We start from the raw sequence: 20,213 nt of genomic DNA, 5'->3' as shown, positions 1-20,213 counted from the left end.
CAAAGACGGCCGAGCAGGTGAACACATCCAAGATTGCTTGAGACAAGGCAGATGGATCCTTGTCCGATCACCACATCCAGAGCCGTCAACCACAGCAGATCGGTGGGGAGCTGAATGGCCCCAGGCGCCTTCAGAATCGCCTCGAAATATATCCCTTGAACACCGTGAATATTTAATTAACGGTTGTGTTCATTATCACCGTCGTCGTCGTCATCGTCATCACCATCATCCCCTCATCGCGCTGGCCAAGGTAAAACTGTCTGTAATTTATGGTGCTGAGTTGGGCTGTATATACGTAGTATTTATATCGCTGAGTCGTTGGATATGGATTTACTATGGAAGTTAAAAGTTAGTTAGGGCATGTCGTTAAGATTCAACTGTAGGTTTACGCCTACGAAGACGCTATCGCCAGCCAACATGAAGCCCTTCGCCAAACATTAAACCGCTATCCTCGGAGCCCTGGTATGTGGGTGAGACACCTTGGTCTTTTCTACCTCGATTGCTCTTTTTTATGCCCTCTGCATAGGTCTCCGGGCTGGGCTGGCTGCACTCTGCCGACGTGCGCACTCTCCGCCCCACATATCTTATCGTCTATACCTTCAAGTTCGCCCATGCCCTGATATAGGACCACTCTTCTGCTTATCAGCCATGCTCTGAACCCGGTCCCTCCCTCACATATAGCAAAACAAAATAAATCAAAAAGCCTTCGCCATCCAGATATTCAACACCACTCGCGGTTTTCGCATAGCTGCTCCCCACACGTAACCTGCTCCGTTCCTTCAATTCCCTGATCGATATTATTCGAAGCTTTTTCTTCCTTGGAGTATAAGGCAATGGCACAGCCTTCCTGGCTGATGGTGTTATAGCTTCAGGATCTGGGATATGATCTGCCGTCTTGTTTTTCTCCTCCGGCTGTCTCCCGCACAATTCCCTTCCGTACCGTCTAGGTGTCTGAGCCCTTCCACGGGCTCCACTCCTGTATATAATGACCTCTCCACGCCCTCCGAGAACACGCTCAACAAGTGAGGTCTCCCCTCGGCTACCTGTCCCTCAGCAGCCTCGTCGCCCGCCTCTACAAAATCGCTCCTATTCCGCGCCGTCGTGGGACGCCTACCCCGGGAATCGCGCCAAGGGCCATGACCTAGAAGGACCCGTTATTGAAGAGAACGAGATGGCGCCAGCCAGTGTAGACAAAACAGATTATCATGGCTCATCGAATGGCTCGAGTGAGGTATGTACTATGTCAAGCAAAGGCACGGCATCATAACTTGATTTCGGTCCCCCTCCATCTCCCCCGCCCTGGCCCTCGGAAAAGAAGAATAAGGGAAAAGGGAAAAAAAAGGGGGAAAACAGGATCCTGGGAACAAGATTGCGATCAATGTCAATTCTAATATGTGCTGACGATTGTTATGGGATATTGACGATGAAACAAAGTCTGTTGCTACAGCTAAACCCCGTCTTCCCCAAGTCAATTTGGCCATTGTAGGTGCACAAGGCGTGGGAAAGTCCACGTTTGTGCAGCGGGCATTGGATCTTAAACAACCGCCCATATCACGCTCTTCGGTGAAGAAAATGTCACTAGATGGAACCATCTATCTCGTGCGACTGCTGGAAATCGCGAGCCACAAAATATCGTTTGACGAAACTGGTCGAATCGTATGGCCCAAATTCATCGGAGAACAGGAATTGCCCGTCATTGACGGTATTCTCGTCCTTTTTGATTCACACGATCCCAGGAGTGTGGCCCAGTTTCCTCGAATATTTAGTACGTGGACAATTTTTTTATCAAAAATCCCCGCCTGCAGTAGCTTTGTTACATCTTGGCTGTGGCCAACTGCCAGACGATACTCCGTATATCATGTTTCTTTAGTTATGACTTCAGCCCATTCAGCCCAGAAACAGCTTTCCTGGCCAGCCCCTCCCACCACCTCTTTCCCCAGCCAGGCAGCAGTGGACTCTTGCGGGCTGCGGGCAACTAATGATTGAACCCTTGATAGGTGCATTGCCCAAGGCCACAATACCATTTATTGTCGTGGCCTGTAGATGGGCCTGTAGATGCGAGGGACAAATCCCATCTTCCCGGATCGACTCAGCTACTTATGACCAAGCACGTCGAGTGCTCGGCGGCATCGAGGTTCATCACACATATCCAGACGCCCCAGACTCGCAAAAGAAATGCATTTCCAACATTCTCAGGGCTATCATAGCTCGAACGGCCGGTAAGGCTTTTCCTGGTGGCTCCATTCCCCACCTTGGCTTGCCGGAATCCACAATAGCAGGAATTCCTACCTGTCCAGGACACCCATGCCCACATTTTTTCTTTTCTTTTTTTCTCCCGACCGTTTTCGCCCGTGATAGCATGTTTTCTTTTTTATCGTTCCCTAGTTACTTTTGTCTTATTTTTATTTATATCATTTTAATTTTTGGCCCGTGAAATCCCCTCTCGGCATGATTCCTTTTTCCCCCTGTCAAGACCAGACACGTCACTGGTTGGCTGTTTGATTCGAAAAAGTTTCGCACCAAGACGATTTTCCCTCTGCTATGACGCTAGTGTCCTTCCCGTTTTCCCCACCGTCCTTTAGTCCTTAGTCCTCTCCTATTTTGCGGTCTGAGACTCGCGTTTCTGCTAGCCGGGACTCTCACAACGCACACTGCTCTGCCTATCACCACCACCGATGGGTTTGCCGTGCTCGTGATCTCGTTTTCAGTCTTATTTTGACGACTTCCCCTTCTTCCTTTGATTGTCAGACCACTCAGACCACTCAGACCACTCCATCGCACCAACCATACCGTTCTGATTGCGACTTCGAAACTCGCTCTCTCTGCTGGTGATGCTAACCTTCATTCTATAGATGTAGCTGCTTTACAACCTTCACCAATTCCGCTGTCACACCCCACCTCGTCAAGTCGAACTTCCTCCCGACGCCCCATTCCTCTGCAAACTCGCCAGCATATTCGTGCGAGTTCCGAAAACCCCAAATCCACGTTAGCCAGTCCACCCTCCGCTGATCCCAACAATTTTCGGACCCAGAACCGTACAACCGATTCAACCCTGGCGTCCAATGCACAAGGATCGAGAAATGTTCGAAGCAATTCGCAGCCCGTGCCTCCTAGAACTCCTCCTGGGAACCGGTTGAACCGAGGGGAAACTCTAGGCACAAGCACCGTCCCCGAGGAGATAACATCCCATAAGGGTCCGTATCAGCGATTGCAGAATTCCTGGAGACACAGTGGTGGTTCCGACGCTTTCAGCAGCTTCTTGGATATGGAGGATGACGGTGACGATCCAAAGGGCTCTGGTCCTCTTTCCAGCCCCGATATTGGCAAGGACAAACCGGCCGATCCAGGCATGACTTTCGATGAGCTGGTGGATCGCCTTTTAAGGCCTCCTATGTCAAAACAAGACGCCAAATTTGCCAGCATATTCCTATGTCTGTATCGAAAATTCGCCACTCCGACAAGGCTCCTTTCGGCCTTACTCTCACGCTTCGAAAATATTGGGTCAGCACCGTCCCCGTTGTTGATGCAGCATGCAGACCATCTACGAGTGCTGAATATCCTGTCACAATGGGTGTCGGAGTATCCCGGCGATTTCGCCGGCTCAAAAATCCGAAAGCGCTTGACGGATTTTATCGTCTCGCTAGAGAAGCACTTTGTTTTCGCCTTCGCGGCAAAGGAGATGAACTCTTTTCTCGAAAAATTCGTGGAGGATGATGATTTAGGGTGGGCCTATGATGATGATGACAATGGTTCTGAAAGTGTTGAAACGTTTCTAGACACGTCCGTCCAAAGTTCGCCAGCAACTTTTGTTGCGCGGTCCTCCGACGAGAACATACACAATATGAGCGCATTGGATCTAAGTGACGAAAATCAGGAACTCGGTTCGAATTTTTCCAATCTTTCAACTGCATCAAGCGTTTATAGATCGGGCAGCATATCAAGTCAATCGTTCTTAACCCTCTTAAGTGTTGAATCTGCCCAACAAGAAGCACAGCGGCTAGAGTTGACTCCGAAATATGTTCTCTCAAAGGATCAATGGAAAGCCTTCATGGATATATCTGAAGATGAATTTGCGCGCGAGATAACACGCATCGACTGGGTCATGTTTAGCTCATTTAGGCCGCGGGAACTCGTCCGGCACGTGAGTGTATCTGCAGACGACAGGGCTTCATCGAAAGGTTTGTGTAACGTCAACAGGATGATTGACCAGTTCAACCATCTAGCGTTGTTCGTCGCAAGCATGGTCTTGTTGCGAGACAAACCCAAACACCGGGCTGAGGCATTGGAAAAATTCATGAATATCGCGATGGTTAGTACTATGAGTATACCCTACAACTATTTTATATATATATACATTTTCACGTTAGCTGACATCCCCCCCTAATCGCTAAGAAATTACGCCAATTGAATAATTACAACTCTCTCGGGGCCGTTATTGCAGGGCTTAACGGGACGCCTGTCTTCCGACTTTCGCAAACTAGGGAGCTAGTGTCGCCAATGGTTCAGAAACAGTTCATGAGCCTAGTGATCCTGATGGGCACACAAAAGAGCCATTTCGCCTACCGCTTAGCTTGGGATAACTCGTTTGCGGAAAAAATCCCATTCCTGCCTCTTCATCGACGTGACCTTGTATCAGCTGAAGAAGGCAACAAGACATTTATAGGCCCCAATAATGATCGTATAAACTGGCGCAAATTTGAGATCATGGGCGAGGTTGTTTTGGGAATTCACAATAGCCAAAGGACCCCTTTTCCATGTTACCCGAAAAATGAAGACGTGCAACGCCTTATTCTCGATACCAAATTTCCGGGAGATCAGGATGTAAGGCTTACTCTCCACTTTTAATCCAGAATAGATATAATCGCCCCCCGTTTTCCGTCCACAGTCTACATCTGAAGCTAACTTGACCATCTTATAGGAACTTTATAACCGGAGTATGCAAGTTGAGCCATCCTCAGGAGCTGAACCACCTCGCAAACGATTCGGGTGGCGTCGAGCTTGAATATCCAGCAGCCTGGAATCCTTCGTTCGTGAACATTTACGATCCGTCATTTCGATAATGCCTCTCCCCGAAAAACAGATACAGATGCTAAACAGAGCATTAAACGCACGAAAAAGGAAGAACGGAAACGAAGAATGGAGGCGGATGCCACTCTGGACCTCAATTCTCCAGTTTTTTCCTTTCCTCTTCCACACTACGTACGAGCCATGACCCCCTGTGGCAATTTTTGTCAGAGGCTGGGGCGAATACACAAACCTATATCATTTGATATTTCGCGAGACAAGAAAACGAACGGAAAGGGTCCCAAAGAGATGTTTCTCTTCTCCCCTCTCCCCCAGGCCCCGTCCATGGAACTCGCCACACAGGAGTTGAGAGGATTTTGATCTGAGATCCATTTTTCAAAACAAAAAGGAAATTTTTTTTATAATTCCCAACATCTCATATTGTGTCAGGAAACATATAGTGACATATTCCCCAACCTAAATCCGACTCCTGCTTTTTTTGTTTTCTCAATCAGTATATACCCGCATAGGTATAAATCGATTTATTGCTTTCCCTTTTGCCTTGTTCGTTTCCTGCTTCCTTTTTCTTTCCTGGATGGGTGGGTGCTGTTCTATCCCCTCCCTCCCAACCTTCCACATACATATTTACAATTCGAATTGCCCATATTGTCTAGCGTTTATATTTGCTGGCCGGTTGGCTAAGGTTTATGATGCGTTCTATATTTACTACAGCCACCAAAACGTCGGAATGGGTGGGGCTCTTTTTTCCTCTATTTCTTCTTCAGGATATATGCAGGAAGGTAAAAAAAAGAGTTTTATTTTTCTTTGGTACTAATCGTGTCTGCAGGTGTTAGGGATGAAGGCACAGTTATGATGTTACGAACAGTTTGCGTTTTGATGATTCTCCCCTGTACTCCGTTGGGATGGGTGTTCTCTGTGATTCTGTTTCAATTTTCTTGTTTCGTTTAAGCTTCCTTTCTATCATACCATCTCCTATATTGTTGATCCTGTTTTTGTTCCTTATCGTACCTAGAAGCAGGATAGATTTATTGGTCATATATGTGTGTGATTGACACCTTTGATTCAATTCAGGCGAAAACCACTTTCCGGCTATTTTTATTGTTTAGATTTCAAAAGAGATGTAAACCCCGCATTCAAGACATTCAAGACACGCATATTGCATATCATCGTCACGCTGAAACTAGGCGGATGATGGTCGAGTTCGCCCACTGGATCAAACGCCAGCTGCGTAGACTTTCTCATTTTTTTTTGGTCGATGAAACTTGATTACTAATATCAAGTTACGTCATCCGGAAGTCGGCTGTATTTGGCCAGATGAAAATGAACTCCAAGTTTTCTATCTCACATACAACAACCATTCGATATATATTGATATGCAACCCGCCTGCGTAGAGATATATATACACAATGGCGACAAATACACTCTCCAGGGTCATTTATAAGGTCGATCTTACGGTCACGGCCCGGCCGCGGCGTTTCCTTGGGTGGCTGCGGCCCCGTCTGTGTCTCTGGCATGCATAGCCAAGCAGCACAGATCCCAGTCCTTACCTCGTCGACCTCACGCCATAGACCAACTCTGGATCCGCGACATCAACCCGCGAGGCGGGCGCCACAGATAAATGGGGCCACGGGAAACAGGACGATCTTTATTCAGACCGAAACCACTCCGAATGCTGATGTAAGTGAGCAAAAAAGGCAGCTTGAGATTGTAATCTGTGCTGCAATGGATATTGAGTTCCGGAGGGGCTAGAGAGAGAACGCAAGCATGGAGAGAGAAATTTCATGGAAACATCTAGCTGATTGATCCTCCTTTCCTGTTATTCGTCCAGGCACTAAAATTTAACCCCAATCACCCCGTCCTCCCTGAAAACTTCCCGACCTCATTCGTAGAATACCTCTCGCCACGCTCAACCCTCACACCCCCTTACCCGTCTCCGTTGGCCGCCAAGCTCCTCAATGTCGATGGAGTCTCCGCTGTCTTCTATGGCCCGGATTTCATCACCATCACCAAAGCCGGCGACGCGAATTGGGCGCATATCAAACCCGAGGTCTTCAGCCTAATCACCGAAGCAGTAACCACGGGCGAGCCGATCATCAATGTCGCGGAGGCTGGGGCTGGAGCTGGCCCTGCTGAAGAAGATTCACTGAGCTATAATGAGGACGATGATGAGGTTGTCGGCATGATTAAGGAGTTGCTGGAGACGAGGATCCGCCCTGCGATCCAGGAGGATGGAGGCGATATCGAGTTCCGTGGCTTTGAGGATGGGATTGTGTCTTTGAAGCTGCGTGGTGCGTGTCGGACGTGTGATTCGAGTACAGTGACGTTGAAGAATGGGATTGAGTCTATGTTGATGCATTATGTGAGCGGCCTGTCTTTTATCTTACCCCCCCTCCCCTCCCCTTTTTTTTTCCTGGGTTATGTTTTCCACCCCAACTCTACTCAGACCCGCAGGCTCTCTTTGAAGTTCTGTGTTTGGATATTGAAGTTGACCTGTATTTATTTGTAGATCGAGGAAGTTAAAGGGGTCAACCATGTCCTGGATCAGGAAGAAGAGGTCGGTTTGCATGAATTTGCGAAATTCGAGGAGAAATTACGGCAACAGAAAGGTCCCCAAGCGACTGCATCGAGCAGCCTCGACGCAGCTGAGTAACTGGAATATCTTTTCCGTTCTCTCGCCTGACGCATACTCGGTGGGCTGCTTCTTATCTAAAATAAAAAGGTTTTTGTCTATTATATTTTCTCACTATCCCCCTCTCCGCTACTCCCTCAGGATCTTGTTTTCTGTTTCCACATACCCTGGCATACTCGTATGGCATATTCATACACCTATATCCCTGTCGCCCCAGGTTTGCATGTCTTTTATCTGACCATGGTTTTTGCTCAAATGATATTCACTTTCTCCATTTGTGTACAATAAATGAAGCTGCGTCGCGGCGGATAGGACGAGATTGTCTTTTCGATATTTATGAATAACTTGTCTTTTCTTCATGTTACTCATATTATCGCTATTCCCCCCACATTCGCAGCCTCCTGGTGATACTGATTAAGAAAACCATTGATTGATTGTATTCGTGTTATTGGGATACACCATACGCCTACCGAGTCAAAACAAGGCCCACACATTTTCTTTCTTTCTTTCTTTCTTTTTTTTTTCATCTCCAGATTAAATGAGAGCGACAAGGTATCTGTTACAACTTGCCTACGATATCATCAGGGGAAGCGGGGAAGAGGCGATGGAACAGATGTACGTCTCTCATAACGACCATCCACTCCGGGATTTCGGGCGCGCCCCCCGCCGCCCCCCCCCAATGAGCAACAACAACACGGACAACACGGAGTCGAATTTGGATCTGATGGTGTGCTGGTCTTTTTTCTTTCGGCTAACCTATCCACTAACGAGATACAGATATTCGTCAGCTCATATGTCCTCATCGTCTGCCTGGCAAAAAAAGGACCGGCGCGTCCTCGCCATTCGCGGTAGAGCGAGCAAGATACATATTTTGGTACGCACGTCAAGGGCAATGTGCGCGGGCATATTTGGCGTTGAGACGGGAGAATGTGTGTGATATGAGATGGGTTCACACACAGCTCATGCCTCGCGGGCTGTCGCTGCTGGTTGTATATAAAGCATATGGGGAGAGGAGAGCCTTGGCTGTGGAGCCACTCGTATGAGATTTCAAATTTATGAAGAGCCTTGTTTGGTTTAAACTGCGGGAGTTTTGTCCGATAGACATGCGTGTCCCGTGAAGCTACAAGAAAAGGTATGGATGGGCAAGTCAACCGTCAACCGTCAACCGAATGGGTTGAGACGTTGATAGATATGCGATGTTAATTGTTGGAGCAGAGATGGACGTCTCCCCCTTAACTATGCCTTCCAAGGGGCTTCATGTGGATGGTCAACTAGTTCCATATTTCAATCAATGCATATATATACATGTACATGTACATGTACATATGTCTATATCTTTACACCATTCAAAAAACAAATGAGGCTACCAAATAACAATAAATTTGCCAGAAATTATCAACCAAACTTTGCTTCTTTGAAACATACAATGCACCTAACCTTCCAAAAAGGTGATATCAGGCAGACCACGGCGAGACAAGGATCTCTCCCCCGAAGTCATTAGCAGCAGCAGCTTGAGGTGATGGCCGGCCATCTTTCCCACAAGGAAACCTTTGGACTTGACGAGCACACATATACATACTATCTATATGTATAAAGGTGGATAGATCCCAGCATGCTACACCAAGAACGAACATGTAGCAAACCTCTCCACCGGTTTCATCCAGCCGGATGAAAGAATGAAAAATCAAGGAAAGGAGGGCAATCCCTGAAGCCTGGGCAACGTATACAAGGAGCGCAACACAGCATATAACTCAGGACACCTGAAATGGTTTTTTTTTTTTTTTTTTTTTTTTTTTTTTTTTTTTTCCTGCTATTCGTTGTAGCGGAAAATTGTTTTCCGTTCGAGCTGTTGGTTATACACGATACCGTCGAAGAAAGATAGGAAGGTGGAGGGGCAGGGTGAGAAAAATTACAAAACAGCGCAGATCAGGCTTTGGGGGAGGTGTGAATTGAATTGATTTGAATGACCAAAGTTTGCGGAGTACAGAGGGAACAGGAGGAGCAAGGGGCGCCCGCCTAGACCCATCATGATATAAGGCCTAGTTCCCGAGCTGGGTGGTGGCGGGAGCAAAGGCGGAACTGGGAGCGGGGCTTGACTCAGGCAGGCGAGGTGGGAGGAAGGGTTTAACGAAGCGTTTGTGTGCCGATTTTGATGCCGATGTCTTGGTAGTAGCTATATGTTAAGCTAAGTGATTGGCCGGTCGATGTAAGGAGGAAGGATGCGATGCAATCATACAAGGTTGAAAAAGAGATGGCGAAAAAGCAGTTCTAGATAGTTCTATCAGGTGTTGGCATTTCTTTTTCTTTTTCTTTTTTTTTTTTTTTTCTTTTTTTTACTTCGTTGTTGCACAGGTGGGCTGCGCATGTCCCGTACGTAGCATGTGAATTCTTTTTTTCTTGTTGAGTCGAAATTATTATCATTATCATCCATTGTCTTTTGACTGTTCGTCTTGCCCCTAATTCGAGTCATTTAAGGGGCTTGCGTGGGAGCTGTGCACTGAATTGTATATACACATTCTCCTCAGTCTGCTTCATCAGTGGCGAAGAACAGATTAGAGTAAAACTATCATCAGCCACAAAAACAACATCAACAAGTTCAATCGAAACCCCTGTGCTGCTAGCGAAATTCTACCAGAGAATGCAGGAATGCAGGAAAGACAAAGACGGAAAAGGGAGGGCCGAGAAATTCCCATGAGCCAGGGATATGCCCTTGATAGCGTGGATACTACATAGTAGCGTGCAGAAATAACCCCCCTCCTCCACATGGATCACTATGTGCCGCGGCAGGCCCCTATCGAATAGCAAGCAAAGGGAATGCAAGGGGAGCCCCCCTCCATGCAGCGAGTGAGCTGATAAGAGAGAGCCAAGAGCCCTGTAGACGTCAGCAAATGGACTGCACATATAGCTCGTGGCTACGGCGTACATACGCTGCGTACTAATGGATCATATGGGAAAAAGGAATTGAGGCTACTGCGTAGTCCATATATTGGTGCAGGACCTGATGGTTTCAAAAATGCGGGGTGCAGGAGATTTCGCGCTTCCTGAATCCTGAGTCTGTGTTGACGCTTTTTCTCTTTTCCTGTTTTTCCTGCGTGTGTGCGCCCTGTCCCCTTGTCAATCCGTTAAGCATTTCCTGGACACCTTCAAGACGATCCCCATCCGCCTTGTTTTTTGAGTTTCCTTTCATTCATTTCCGTATTTCCTGATAGGTTGGCGGTGCTGTCGTTCGTTCAGCAGTCATCAATAAAAAAAGCTGTTCATTGGCCTCTTCCTTTCTGGACTTGCTGCTCGTTAGTTCTTCGTCTGGTGCGATCTTTTGGTAGGAATATTGATTTGTCAATGGTTAGATGACAACGAGTTTTAAAAAATATTCGCCAGAATCTGGATTTTGAATGTAAATCGGTTTCATCCACTTCTGTGACCCCCCCCCTTTTTTTTTTTTTTTTTTTTTTTTTTTTCAGGGAAGTGGACTATATAAATGGAGTGCCAACGACAGTGTGGGGTCTTCTCCAAAGCATTGGCTGCCCCAATTGCGAGGACTCCGAGTACGCATTGATTCCACAACAAACTGGTAGGCGGACGTTTGGGAAAGGGGAATATTCAGGTGCAGGGAGGTTGTTATCGGATTCCTGGACGCATCATCTTATTTTTACCATAGTTTGTACTCCGTACTGCGAAATAGCATGTAGAAGAAGCAACTTTCACGTAATTTTGCGAGCCAGTGATACCAGGCATATACTGCATGGTTCGATGACATTCGCCAACCCCATGACAGGTCCAATCTTTTTCTCTGCAAGGGGTGGGTTGGAGATTGTCCAGTCAGTTAATAGCGGAGGCGCTGGGGGGAAGCACCACGGAAAGATCCGCGATCACCATTCTGGGCCCGTTTGCCATCTGTGTGTATCTTTTCTTTTCTTTTCCTTCTCCGATGTTATTGCCATGTGTTGTTCTTTGAAGCTTGCGGTGCCCGTGCATCTGATCAGGAAAGCTGGAGTGTAATGTGCAATACAGGTATAATACGCAGTTACGGACTGCTTGTTGCAAACGCTAGTAAGGAGGACTGGGGGTTTGCACTCTAGTGTATTCTGTACAGAATACTTGTGTCGTCGACTGTGCTGTGGAGATTTCTGGGCCCTCATTGTCGCACCTAACGAGTCCCCGTGCTGGACCGCCATGGTTGTTCATTTCTCCCCTCTGCTTCCCTACACTCGTTGATTTGCCTTTGATATTTGTATGTACAGTACATTACTGTATATTACGTGCGTCTCGAATTGCTGCAGTGTATGTATGTACAGTACAAGGTACTGTGCGTGTATACGGACATACAGTATGCTGATGCTTTTGATGCATTTGGGGCATGTAGTTTTACCTCCGGGCAGAAACAGCTCAACCATGGATGGCTAGACCTTGAAAGCATCACGCGATCCTTCATCCTAATTACAGAGCAAGGTGCTGAAACTTAGGGATGCCTTTTAACCATGGGAAGAAAAGGGATGTCCCTTCCGGAAAACCGTCTCTCCAGCAGCCTTTTTGGCGATGACGTCTTACCTCATTTGAACCAAGATCCAGGCAAGGCACCGTGATGAACCTACAAGAATTGCTTGGGCCGTCGTCATTTTGCGGGGAAGAACGAATGCATGCGTATAGTTACGTACTATGTATACATAGTATACGGGGGACGGAAGTATACTACACTCCATATCTCGCAGCCAGCGATTTAATTGCACTTGCAGATAATAAAAGGCCCCTTTTCTCCCCCTTAGCAGCTATATTCAGCCTACTTAAGAAGCCAGGATAATTGTCCTTGATGACTCGGCGAGACTGCACGCCGTCCCCTCTGCCTCGCTGGTGCCACCCAGCGTCTAGACAGGCCACAGAGACCATCCCATCAACTCAACGAAGAGGGTGGCCCCGCCTGTTCCGTCTGTTGTTTCTCCATCGCTCTCTAAGTCCGGAGGCAAGCACATGTTCTTTGAGAAGAAAGAGCTGCAGGAAAATTAATTGTAGAGCAAGCGACCGAGATACGGACTTTATACATTTATGCTTTGATTTGGGAGGATCCAAGCCACGCCTTTCTCCGCATTCTTCCCACCCATTCATCCAACCCCGAGAGGCGTTCGCCTCTTACTTTTCGGCTGTTTCTTTTGGCTTTTGTGGCTCCCCGCCTCGTCTTTGCCCTCGCCCCTCGGGCCCCCTCTACAGGCAAATTTCTTAATCCAGGAGAACAAGACTTGGGGGAACGTAGATATAAGGAAGTAAAAATTCGCCATAGAGCCGATCTTCTTCGATCCTTGCGACGGCTGGGAGGACCCTGAGCCCTTTGGTCTGGACGCTGGGTGGGTACGGTTAGCGGTACAAAGGAGGCCTGATAGTTATATAGTTAACGAAAAAGATTTCATAGATAGATCCAGCAAGCTTCCACGGCCCAAAGCTAACATTCCATCCGGTCAACCTACGGTGGATATATGGAGTATCATTGCAAGGGCTCTGACGGATAAGTTAATATACATAGTATACACATTCTCATTTGACTGCGTCGTACTCCGTACTTGTTGTGGAGGCGACAGGACGACGACGGGAAAATAAATGGTGCCAAACTCCCTTGTTGCTAGCTTTTAAGAGGAACTGCACAAGCTCCTGCATGGTGGTTCCCGCCATTACTGATTCAGTCATGGATGGATACTCTGTTCATCGAAGAGAAACCGAGTGGACAGGGAAATTGTAGAACTTCGCAATCCCACCTAGGTATACCGAGCAGTGTATTTCCGGTTGTTTATTCGGTTGATCCATAGATAGAGAGATAGGGAGATAGGTTAACTAGGCGAAAAGCTGCCCAAATCGGCCTCAAACCCTGTTCTCCAGCAACCCAACTTAATTTTAGCCTTTTGGCCTGCTTCATCTCCATCCATCTACGGAGTACTATGGTATCTGCCAGTGCCAGACGCTCCTCCAGCGCGCGTGTTTAGCCACTTTCTGCGCCGGTCTCCCCAGTCGCTGTCGCCCAGCTCTCCTTTCTCCGCAACTCTAGCCCCAAGATCCGCGCTTCCCCATTCGAGCACCGAAGGAAATACCGAAGAGGTGTAGCTTGTGTTCAGACCATCACCGCGCCCGTCACTGTGGACTCTATCCAAACTTTCCAAGGTTTCCTCTGCCTTGCCTGAGTCCCGCCCGAGTTCCGCCACCCAGCGTTTCTTTTTTCTCCCCCAAATGTCCCCGTCCTCCTCCTCCATCGTCATCAATTGTTTCTGCGACCGATCGATCAACCGATCATCCAAGCGCTGTCAGATTCGATCTTGAGGATGCGTCTGGGCCTGATACCGGTTGAATGGCTTGTTCGCAGCAGTTATTACTCCTGATCCCATAGACATCCATCCTACCTATCCTGTACCGAGTATATCGCTCCATATTCCTGCATCGCAACGCAAACATCTTCATCCCTGCCCGGCCCCCACCACCAGAAGCGGAAGCTTTTTCTTCTCCCTCTTCGCTATATCCGACCGCACACGACTTACTTCCTCCTCTACTTCGTATACTTGCACCACTACGAATAGACAGACCGTACCCAGAAAACTACAGAGGATAGGATTATACGGAAGAGTTCTTTGCGCACCAAGAGAAAAAACAAAACGATAAATACCATAAAAATAACCAGTCGCCAGTGAGATAGCCCTTGTCCTGGATATACCTTCAGAATTGCCACCCGAACCTCTTCTGGCCGACTCCCTGAAGCCTCGTCGCTTCAACTTGGGCTTGACGTATTTTGTTTCTCGAGGGACTTGATTGACAGTTGCATTCTTCCCTTGACGTTTTCTCTCCTTTTCTTCTGTTTTCTTCTATTTTCTTTCCTTCACATTCTTCCTTTTTTTTTTTTTTTTTTTTTTTTTTTTTTTTTCTTCTTTACCTCCCCCCCGGGGCAGTCGCCTACAATAAATCGCAGCCAATATCATAGAGTGGTGAGTAATGACAGCCTTCTTTGCTTGTTCTCCTTCTTTCCCCTCGAAGATGTCCTTTACATCAAATCACCGCGCAACGGACACTGACCGTTGATAGTTTTTTTTTCATATATTATTGTTGCGCGACTGCATCCAAGAGCCATCCCTTCCCGAAATCCCTTTCTTCGTTCCTTCGTTCGACTGTCGCATAACTTTAGGGAATTGCCTTGTTCGACGGTAAGATCTGGGCCTTTCCTTTACACTCTTTGTTGTCGGATTCAAGTGAAATCCCTTTGGGCCCCACGACAGATCCGCTGGAGTTGCAATCTTTTTGCTGGCTGCCCGCGTGTTCCCTCCGTCGAAAAGGCTCACATTTTCTGGACTACGTCATTGGGAATTCATTCGACTCTCCAGCGTTCTTTCTTGAAGACCCTTTAGCTCCTCACGGCGATTCGGGAGAGTCTTCAATTGGGTCGTCGTACTTCGCACACGTTTTTGAGACCCGGCTGTTACCTCCAATCACGGGTGTAGATCTTGATTCGCTACGCGTTTGTTGCACGATGTTGATTACCGTTCCCACCTCCGGTCCAACGTGCTTCATACAATAAGAAAATATCCTTGTTCAATTGTTCAGGCTATAAAATTGTCCGGTTCAATGGAGATGCGCAGCTTTCTTTTGGTTGGCAATCATTCCTTCTGCTAACTCAGTCGACTCAGTCGGGGGATTTCACTTTGAGCCTGCTCGTTTTACCACCGATGGCAGCCTTGAGAGATGCCTTCTTGGGGCTATAATGTGAATACGATGGCTAATTTTTATCTTGACGATTCTAGGATTCCTTGTTTGTTTGATCTACGGGCCACGAGTCATTCACCTCTTTTGTTCCTCCTTTTACGATTTACAACACTCCGCAATATATCAGGCGACGCTCGACCGATGCGCATGCCTCTACACATTTAAAGTCTTTGATTGCGTGTTCGCGCATTGTTACCTCCGGTTTTCTCTAGCAGCGCAAGCTGCGATTACAGGCCATCCATTAAGTTGACAAGTTGTAAGTATTCTTTCTCTTTCACTCTCGGCATATACCGCGTGGATGACATCGACCTGGATTCGCGGACGGCGGAGCACACCGCTTGTGAACTTCGTCACTTTCGTTGGGTCTCCCTGATGTCACCTACCACCTACCGAGGGACATTAGGGGCTTCTGTCATTCACAAACCAACTGTCACCTTTTCTTCACACTCATTATAATCTTTATAATCCATAGTTTCTTCAGCAGCTAATCGTGACTTAAAGAGGACTTTCAGATTTTGACCCTATACCTCTACCTTGATCCCGAAGTCGTACCGCGATCATGGCGTCGTCGAGCAGGAGTACATCGAGCAAAAACACGACACCTGCAGCAAAGAGCCCTCATCCCTCATACCCACCACCTGGCAATAATGCTTCAATCTTGATTGAGAAAACCCACCCTGGAGTTCGAAGATCCACCCCTGATTCGGAGGCTTTGGCTTCGTCTGAGGATGAAGATCACCAACAAAACCAACTCCCAGCTGCCCCCGTAGTTAAACCCATGCGGCGCATATCATGGATCAACGATGTCCCAACCACGTTGGCTCGGAAGACGTCCCTGCCAACAAGCTCCTCTTTTTCATCAGCAAATTCTAATCCTACTACTCCGGTCGCCGATCAAACTTCATGGGGAGGTGCGACTAGCCCTGGGCTTAACGCCCCACTTAGCTGGGGATCCACCGGGACTGGGCCTTTTCCCTGGGGAACAGCAATATGGAACTCAGATGCGCGTAAAGAACCCCCATCGAGGTTGACAGGAGTTCTTCAGTCACCAACCTCCACTATGATGCCATCTTCATCAACTATAAATAGCGGTGATGATATCCTTAGCCCGCTAGCCAAAAAGATATCTGGGGACTCCAATATTCCATTTTCGATCCCACTCCATCCTACCCGGAAGAACATATCGCTCCCAGTCGTATTCTGTTGGCCAGCTTAGATACAGAACAACAAGCTACTCTGCCACTTAATAACGGCGCGATTGCTACTCCAACCACACGCAGAGGTACGGTTGCGCCATTATCTTCAATACAGCGTCGCTCTTCCAGGCCAAGCATGCTTGGAGAACTTGGGCATGATGCGGCCACTCTTGGGCGTGTTCGTGAGGATGAAGACGATGGCAACGTAAATGGTGCTGAAGGTGGATATAATTGGTCTTCTTTGAACCAGGCACGTCGGATAGAACAGCTTTCGTTGGAAAACGCCCTTTTGCGGCAAGCCGCATCAGGACAACTCGATAATTCTCGATTCCGTGACCGTGCTATGTCTTCCGCTTCTGCAACAAGTGGATTCTCTCTTGCTCAGAGTCATAACCTGCACCGTCTTCCTGGAAGTGTTCCAGAGGAGGGCGATTTGGCAGTCGAGGATTTGGATGAACTGGGAGAGATTCATCCGGGTTATAATAGTACCAGGAGCAACGGTCGGAGAAGGCTCAGTGAACATTCAACTAATCTTGATAAGCCATTCCCGAACTTTAATTCTTTGGAGAATCGTACGCTTGAAAATATTAAAAAGGCCCACTGGCAAACCTCGCTTGGCTTTGGTGGCATGCCTGAAGGACCTCAGAGTCGCCGCCATTCTTTTGCCGATATCCCCATGAGACAGCAATCTCTTGGTTCGCCTGCTGATTCCCATCAGCCCGTTATTGGCCCAGCTGCTTCGATGGGTAACCGAGAAGATGGCTTTACCAATTTTGCCAATGGGGGAGTTAGTGCTTCCCCTGCAGATAACAATCGTGAGTATTTTCAATTTCTTTCGGATCACTGTTACTATTCATGTCATGCAACGGAACACCAACGTTTACAAGCCCCATTACATATAGCTTCTTACTTCCCTGGACACGACAAGTCCCTCCGTGTCTCCGATAATATTCCTACTTCTGGGATATCCACGTCGCTCCACCAGGCATATGTCATGCCCAACGCCTTTGGCCGTCAACACTCAAATCTGGCGCATGTCCACCAGAACCAACAGCTTTTTATTGTCACGTTCAAGTGCGGCAGGGCCGACGTCTTCTATATCCAAGAGAATACTGGGTTGCAGGTCAAAACTGGTGATCTCGTCATTGTTGAAGCAGATCGGGGTACCGATCTTGGCACGGTTGCTCATGCAAACGTCAGCTGGGCAAGAGCGCGCGAGCTTAAAGAACACTATGCAGAGGAGCATTACAAGTGGCTTATGATATTCTCCCGCCAAAGCCAGTCAGGTGTCCCAAATGCCGTGAATCCAAACAGTGTCTCTTCAAATATGAACGGAGCCCCTGGCAGCGCGGTGGGTGGTATGGGACCACAGGGCCAGCATGGAATGCAAGAACCTCAAGGCGGAGATATTAAGCCCAAACTGATCAAGAGGCTTGCCCAAAGCCACGAAATCCAGACCCTTCGTGAAAAGGAAGGGAATGAAGCTAAAGCTAAGCGTGTTTGCCAGCAGAAGGTAGCTGAGCACCGGCTGAATATGGAAATCCTTGATGCAGAGTTCCAAATGTAGGTTCAATTCAGGCACGCTTTCGAGGAGAATGCCAGTAATGAGAAGAAGATTCAGTTGGCTAATGGCACTGTTTAATATAGGGACTGGAAAAAGCTTACTTTTTATTATTTCGCTGATACTTATATCAATTTCAACTCGCTCGTCACGGATCTATTTAAAATCTACAAAACCAGAATTTGGATGTCGGCTATTAATCCAGCATCGTTTGTTACACCCACGGCCGGACTGCAGCCCCCTAGCAGTATAGGGTTCACTCAAGAAGGTCACCCAGATCGACGGCGACCGCATGACTTCAAGCCCTTTGTCCCCAGTGCCGGTCAGGGAGTTGCGTCCATGCGAGGTTTTGCAGACGCTGCTGCGAGAGATACCACAGGAAACCTTAGAAGTCAGTATGTGGACCCGTACCAGGCATTTGCGAGCGGCAGGCAACCGGATGCGGCAATGCCTGGCTTTTCACAAGGCGTGCAACCCCAAACAGATCCATTTTCTTCCTTTCAGCCATCGAGCTACGGGGTTGGGGATCCGAACTTACCTGACCTTCATAACGCGGCTGGTTTAGGGCCAGTGGCCCGCCAAGCACATCCCACCCAGGGCGACTGGATGAATCGTTTCCAAGGTCTTTCACTCGGTTCTTGATATGCTTGTTTATACCCGGACACCTTTTTCTATATGGCATATATTATCTTGCATTCGTTGTTAAATGTCACATGCTATATCGCGATAATAAAATACCCCCGATCGCTTCAGTTCACACTTTTCTCTTTCTTTCTTTCTTTCTTTCTTTCTTTTTTTTTTTTCTTTTCTACTATTATATGTTTTCTTTTGGTTCGTCGATTCCACTTATGTTCTAAAGCTGGGCATTTGGTTTTTATTGCGTTTGAATTCAATTCGTACTAGATATTTCTTTACGCCAAAAACTGATCAAGAGATTTAAGGATGATGATGAATTTTCTTTTGCTTTTTCCTTATTCCTTTTTTTTTTTTTTTTTTTTTTTCATATGTCGGTTTGAAACCTCTCCCATCCGCCTCCCCTCAGACAAACTTTTTCTCAAGAAACCTGCGTTTCTTAAAAATAGACTACCCCCTGGCCACGGATAGTGGATCGCCTCCGTTCGTTTTGCAGTGGTTGCTCGAGAATCGTCATATATATTTTAGTGCGGGGAGTTTCATCGTCGTGCTTCTTGGGATTTATGAGCGAGCAGGCCTCTTTTTGTGATTGTCTTCGTCATTTTTTTTCCTACCCGCTTCCCCTTTTTTACTTCTCTTTTTGCTTATAATTTGACAGCTTTTGTTCTTTTTTCTTTTTCCTTTTCTTTCGATTTTGCCCAGCATATGGTATACAAGAAAGGCGAAGGTCCATATAATAAGTATTTCACGAGCGTTGCGACGAGCGGGCAGAAAGACGCAGTATATTCAATGTATCAGGTATCAGGAGACCAAAAGCGCACTTCAATCTAGAAGCAGATTATCCAGCCACTCTTCGCCCCCTCTCCGGATCTTTGGACCCATTTTCAAACTCGTTGCATGCTTCTTTTACTTGTTTCTATTTTTCAGTTCACTCAGCAATATCTTCTTTCCTGCGTATAGTTTCTCTTTTTAATTTTCCTTTCCTTCCCCTTCCCCTTTTTCAAAGGAGAGACAAAAAAGATTCCCATTTTTACTTTTCATTGCCAGCGCTACTATTTCCCCTTCGTCGTTGTTGTTATTATTATCCGGACGGGGTTTCAAATCCTGAAAAATACATGGAAGATCGGTGCGGAAAACCTAAGATTATATAAGGGTAGATATTGGAGAATATTGGGAATTTAGGGAGGACTTTTGTGCGTTTATTTTTCATTTCCCACTTTTTCCTTTCTTTTAACTACTTATCCCGTTTATGTAATTTGTTTACTTTTGCTTTCTCCTTTTTCTCCTTCCTTGTCCTTTATCTTTTTCCTTGCCCGCTATATACAAACCCACCCCCTCTCTCCCGGCGTGAGATCCGTGACAGATTGAAGGACGGAACCATTGTACCCCTCTGATGACTCTGATCGTTCTAACCACCAGAACACCACCGTTAACTTATGTCCA

General features: G+C 47.2%; 5 protein-coding genes across 5 annotated transcripts; 3 read left to right on the top strand and 2 right to left on the bottom strand.

The window, feature by feature from the left end:
• Positions 1 to 985: 985 nt before the first annotated feature.
• On the top strand, positions 986 to 5,002 carry HCAG_03617 (conserved hypothetical protein; the record flags this gene model as incomplete). The annotated part of the gene is made up of 7 exons (XM_001541469.1): positions 986 to 1,231; positions 1,435 to 1,765; positions 1,998 to 2,219; positions 2,583 to 2,606; positions 2,853 to 4,309; positions 4,393 to 4,821; positions 4,919 to 5,002. The coding sequence occupies 7 exons, from the start codon at positions 986 to 988 to the stop codon at positions 5,000 to 5,002; spliced, it is 2,793 nt and encodes a 930-aa protein (XP_001541519.1).
• A 1,536-nt stretch (positions 5,003 to 6,538) lies between these two features.
• HCAG_03616 (conserved hypothetical protein) lies at positions 6,539 to 7,676 on the top strand (the record flags this gene model as incomplete). Its single annotated transcript, XM_001541468.1, has 3 exons — positions 6,539 to 6,703; positions 6,855 to 7,385; positions 7,533 to 7,676. 3 exons carry the CDS (start codon positions 6,539 to 6,541, stop codon positions 7,674 to 7,676), a joined length of 840 nt encoding a protein of 279 aa, XP_001541518.1.
• Positions 7,677 to 11,524: 3,848 nt separating this feature from the next.
• HCAG_03615 (predicted protein) lies at positions 11,525 to 11,830 on the bottom strand (the record flags this gene model as incomplete). The annotated part of the gene is made up of 1 exon (XM_001541467.1): positions 11,525 to 11,830. The coding sequence occupies one exon, from the start codon at positions 11,828 to 11,830 to the stop codon at positions 11,525 to 11,527; it is 306 nt and encodes a 101-aa protein (XP_001541517.1).
• Positions 11,831 to 15,300: 3,470 nt separating this feature from the next.
• On the bottom strand, positions 15,301 to 15,850 carry HCAG_03614 (predicted protein; the record flags this gene model as incomplete). The annotated part of the gene is made up of 3 exons (XM_001541466.1): positions 15,301 to 15,373; positions 15,577 to 15,749; positions 15,809 to 15,850. The coding sequence occupies 3 exons, from the start codon at positions 15,848 to 15,850 to the stop codon at positions 15,301 to 15,303; spliced, it is 288 nt and encodes a 95-aa protein (XP_001541516.1).
• An 862-nt stretch (positions 15,851 to 16,712) lies between these two features.
• Positions 16,713 to 18,779, top strand: HCAG_03613 (conserved hypothetical protein; the record flags this gene model as incomplete). Its single annotated transcript, XM_001541465.1, has 3 exons — positions 16,713 to 17,391; positions 17,479 to 18,139; positions 18,224 to 18,779. The coding sequence occupies 3 exons, from the start codon at positions 16,713 to 16,715 to the stop codon at positions 18,777 to 18,779; spliced, it is 1,896 nt and encodes a 631-aa protein (XP_001541515.1).
• Positions 18,780 to 20,213: the final 1,434 nt, after the last annotated feature.

The sequence above is a fragment of the Histoplasma capsulatum genome, genomic scaffold (genome assembly GCF_000149585.1).
Source record: "Histoplasma capsulatum NAm1 scaffold_3 genomic scaffold, whole genome shotgun sequence".
NCBI lineage: Eukaryota > Fungi > Ascomycota > Eurotiomycetes > Onygenales > Ajellomycetaceae > Histoplasma > Histoplasma mississippiense.
Note: the sequence above shows the minus strand (reverse complement) of the source record. Positions and strands in the feature narration are given on the sequence as shown.